General features: G+C 39.4%; 1 protein-coding gene across 1 annotated transcript in view; it reads right to left on the bottom strand.

Moving 5' to 3' along the window:
* Positions 1-336: 336 nt before the first annotated feature.
* Positions 337-2520, bottom strand: part of LOC137972717 (uncharacterized) — a 2224-nt gene continuing 40 nt past the window's right edge. The window contains exons 1-3 of the mRNA XM_068819440.1: positions 2488-2520; positions 2177-2373; positions 337-507 (exon numbers count right to left, since the gene is read on the bottom strand). The exon at positions 2488-2520 is cut by the window's right edge and continues 40 nt beyond it. Of these exons, the coding sequence (XP_068675541.1) occupies positions 337-507; positions 2177-2373; positions 2488-2520 (401 nt within the window). The remainder of the gene's footprint in view (positions 508-2176; positions 2374-2487) is intronic.

The raw sequence follows: 2520 nt of genomic DNA on the forward strand, positions 1-2520 counted from the left end.
TAATTTAATATCGATACTTACGATTTGTAACTTATAAAAAAGACAGTAATTGCACAACTGTTTTCTTTTAAGTTATTGTAAGTAAGTAACTGTAAGTAGTTGATTAAAAATTTGAAAAAAAAAGTCATTGTCATCGCGATGGTCAACTTTTTATTGGCTCTGGCTCTGGCTCTGGCTCTGGCTCTGGCGCTGTCGCTGTCATTGTCATTGTCATTGTCGCCCTCAGTTCCCTTGCCTTAATCCCATTGTGATCTTCGACGTTACTGTCATTGACGTCCTTTATTGTCATCTTCAATGCTATCGTCATCGTTGTGAAAGTCAAAGTCAAAGTCTTTGTTATTGCCTTTTTTGCCTCAACCATTGCCAGTTGCAGTTGTCATTGTCATTGCCATAGTCATCGTCATCATCATCGTCATCGTCATCGTCAACGTCATCGTCATCGTTACAGTCAACGTCATTATCGCTGTTGTCATTGCCATTGCCATAACCAGGCGTCGTCATCTTCGACTAAAGGTGGCTCAAATCAGTTTCAGCACTTTCAAGAGAACTTGTTATTAGAAGGATTGACACTAAAACACTTTATCACCTAACAGCAATGTTACGGTACCAGCAATTATTGCTGAAGACGATGCAGTCATTATTGTGACGTAACAAGTTATCATTGAAACAGGAAAGCCTTGCAAAAATACCTAATATTTTGTGTTTAGCTGTTCATATCTCAAAAACGAACTCGGTGGTCTCCATTTTTTATTTGTGAAATGTAATAAGCATGCCAGAATAAAACTTTCTGCATAGTTTAAAAAGAAAATATTTGCTAGCAAATAGGATTTTTATGTTTTCTCGTAATGCTTTGTTTAAACTGTTATGTGACAAGAATTTCGTTCGCAATATTGCGTAACCACATGCTATTGTGACGTGATGGGCTAGGCAATCATCAAATGCTATTACCCCCCTCTCAGGGGAATATCAGACGCGTGACGTGGCATGTAGCGTTCATTCACTTCTTCTACTCGTTAAGGGTCAAAGCTTTTGCAAGTCTCGTGAGTATTTTTCATCCCCCCACGTCCCCTATCCCTTCTTCATTCTTGCATTTGCTTATGCAGTTCTGGCGTTTTCTAGCCCCCACCGATACTGGGGAATGTGAATGAATGTGAATGTGAATGTGATTTTGTGTGAATAGAAGAGTTTATCTTGCCAAACGTTAATTAAAGCGACTATGGGCTTCTGCCCATAGCCAATTCACTCCATCTTGTGTATTTCATTCATATGGGCCCCTGTAAACGAGCTGCAGGTAAAGCGACCTGGCCTCTTAGAGAATTTGTTTTGGTCATGATCGGCACTACAGAAAACATGAAATTATTTGATGCGCATTCAGAGCCACCTTAAATAATTGTAAATGAATGGAATGATATATGTAATGAATCATATACTGAACTGCAGATATGAAATCAAGTAAAGCTATGATCCTCGCAGTTATGAACTCAATTTTAGCAATTGCGTCCGTAACTGCGAGGATTACAGCCTTACTTGATTTTATACCCGCAGTTCAGTATATGATTCATTTCATATATCATTTCGTTCATTGATTCATTCCTCACAAGAAACTAGAACCCACAAATGACCAGCTCCCAACGTCAGTGGCTCCATAGCTCAGTTGGTTAGAGCGTCGCATCAGTATTGCCAAGTCACAGGTTCAAATCCCGTTGAAGTCCTGAACTTGCTAAAATTGCGTCCATAACTGCGAGGATCATGGCTTTACTTGATAAATGAAAATTTAGGGTCGCTCTGAATCCGCTTGTAGTGTAAAAATCTATCTAATAACAAGGTCTCTTGAAAGTGTTGGAAACTGGTTTGAGCCACCTTAATCATCACTGTATTTTATCGTTTATCGTGAAAACGTCATTGCCATTGCCTTTGCAGCTTCATCTCCAATGTCATTGTCACAGCAAATTCACAGTCATGGTCTCTGCCATTGCATCGTATTTGATCGTCATCTTTAGTAGAAAGGTCATCGTCAGAGGCATAGTCATTGCCATTGCATCGTCATGTCCAATGTTATTGTTCCAGAATAGTCATAGTCATTGCCGGTAATTGTCCGTTTCACCTTTATTGATGTGGAGGTCAACGTCATTTTCATTTTTATTTTCAACCTCATTATCATAGCAATGGTCAGTACCATTGTCCTCGTTATCGTCAATGACATAGTGAACGTTGACGTCATCATTACAGTTAGCATCATCATCATCATCACCATCATCGTTATCGTCATCGTCATCGTTATTGTTATCGTTATCGTTATCGCCATCGTTACGTCATCGTTATCGTCATCGTCATCGTCATCGTCATCGTCATCGTCATCGCTGTCGCCATAGCCTAAAAATCGGCTAATTCCATGTTATGCCCAATTCAAATCTCCCGGTGCTAAGATTTTTCGCGTATTGCATTTGCATTCTAATGTAACATTCATATTGAAAGATATCGAAGTACCTGGAACAAAAGGTTTAATTCCCAAAGGGTTTG

This window comes from Montipora foliosa, chromosome 10 (assembly GCF_036669935.1).
Source record: "Montipora foliosa isolate CH-2021 chromosome 10, ASM3666993v2, whole genome shotgun sequence".
NCBI classification, from domain to species: Eukaryota; Metazoa; Cnidaria; class Anthozoa; order Scleractinia; family Acroporidae; genus Montipora; species Montipora foliosa.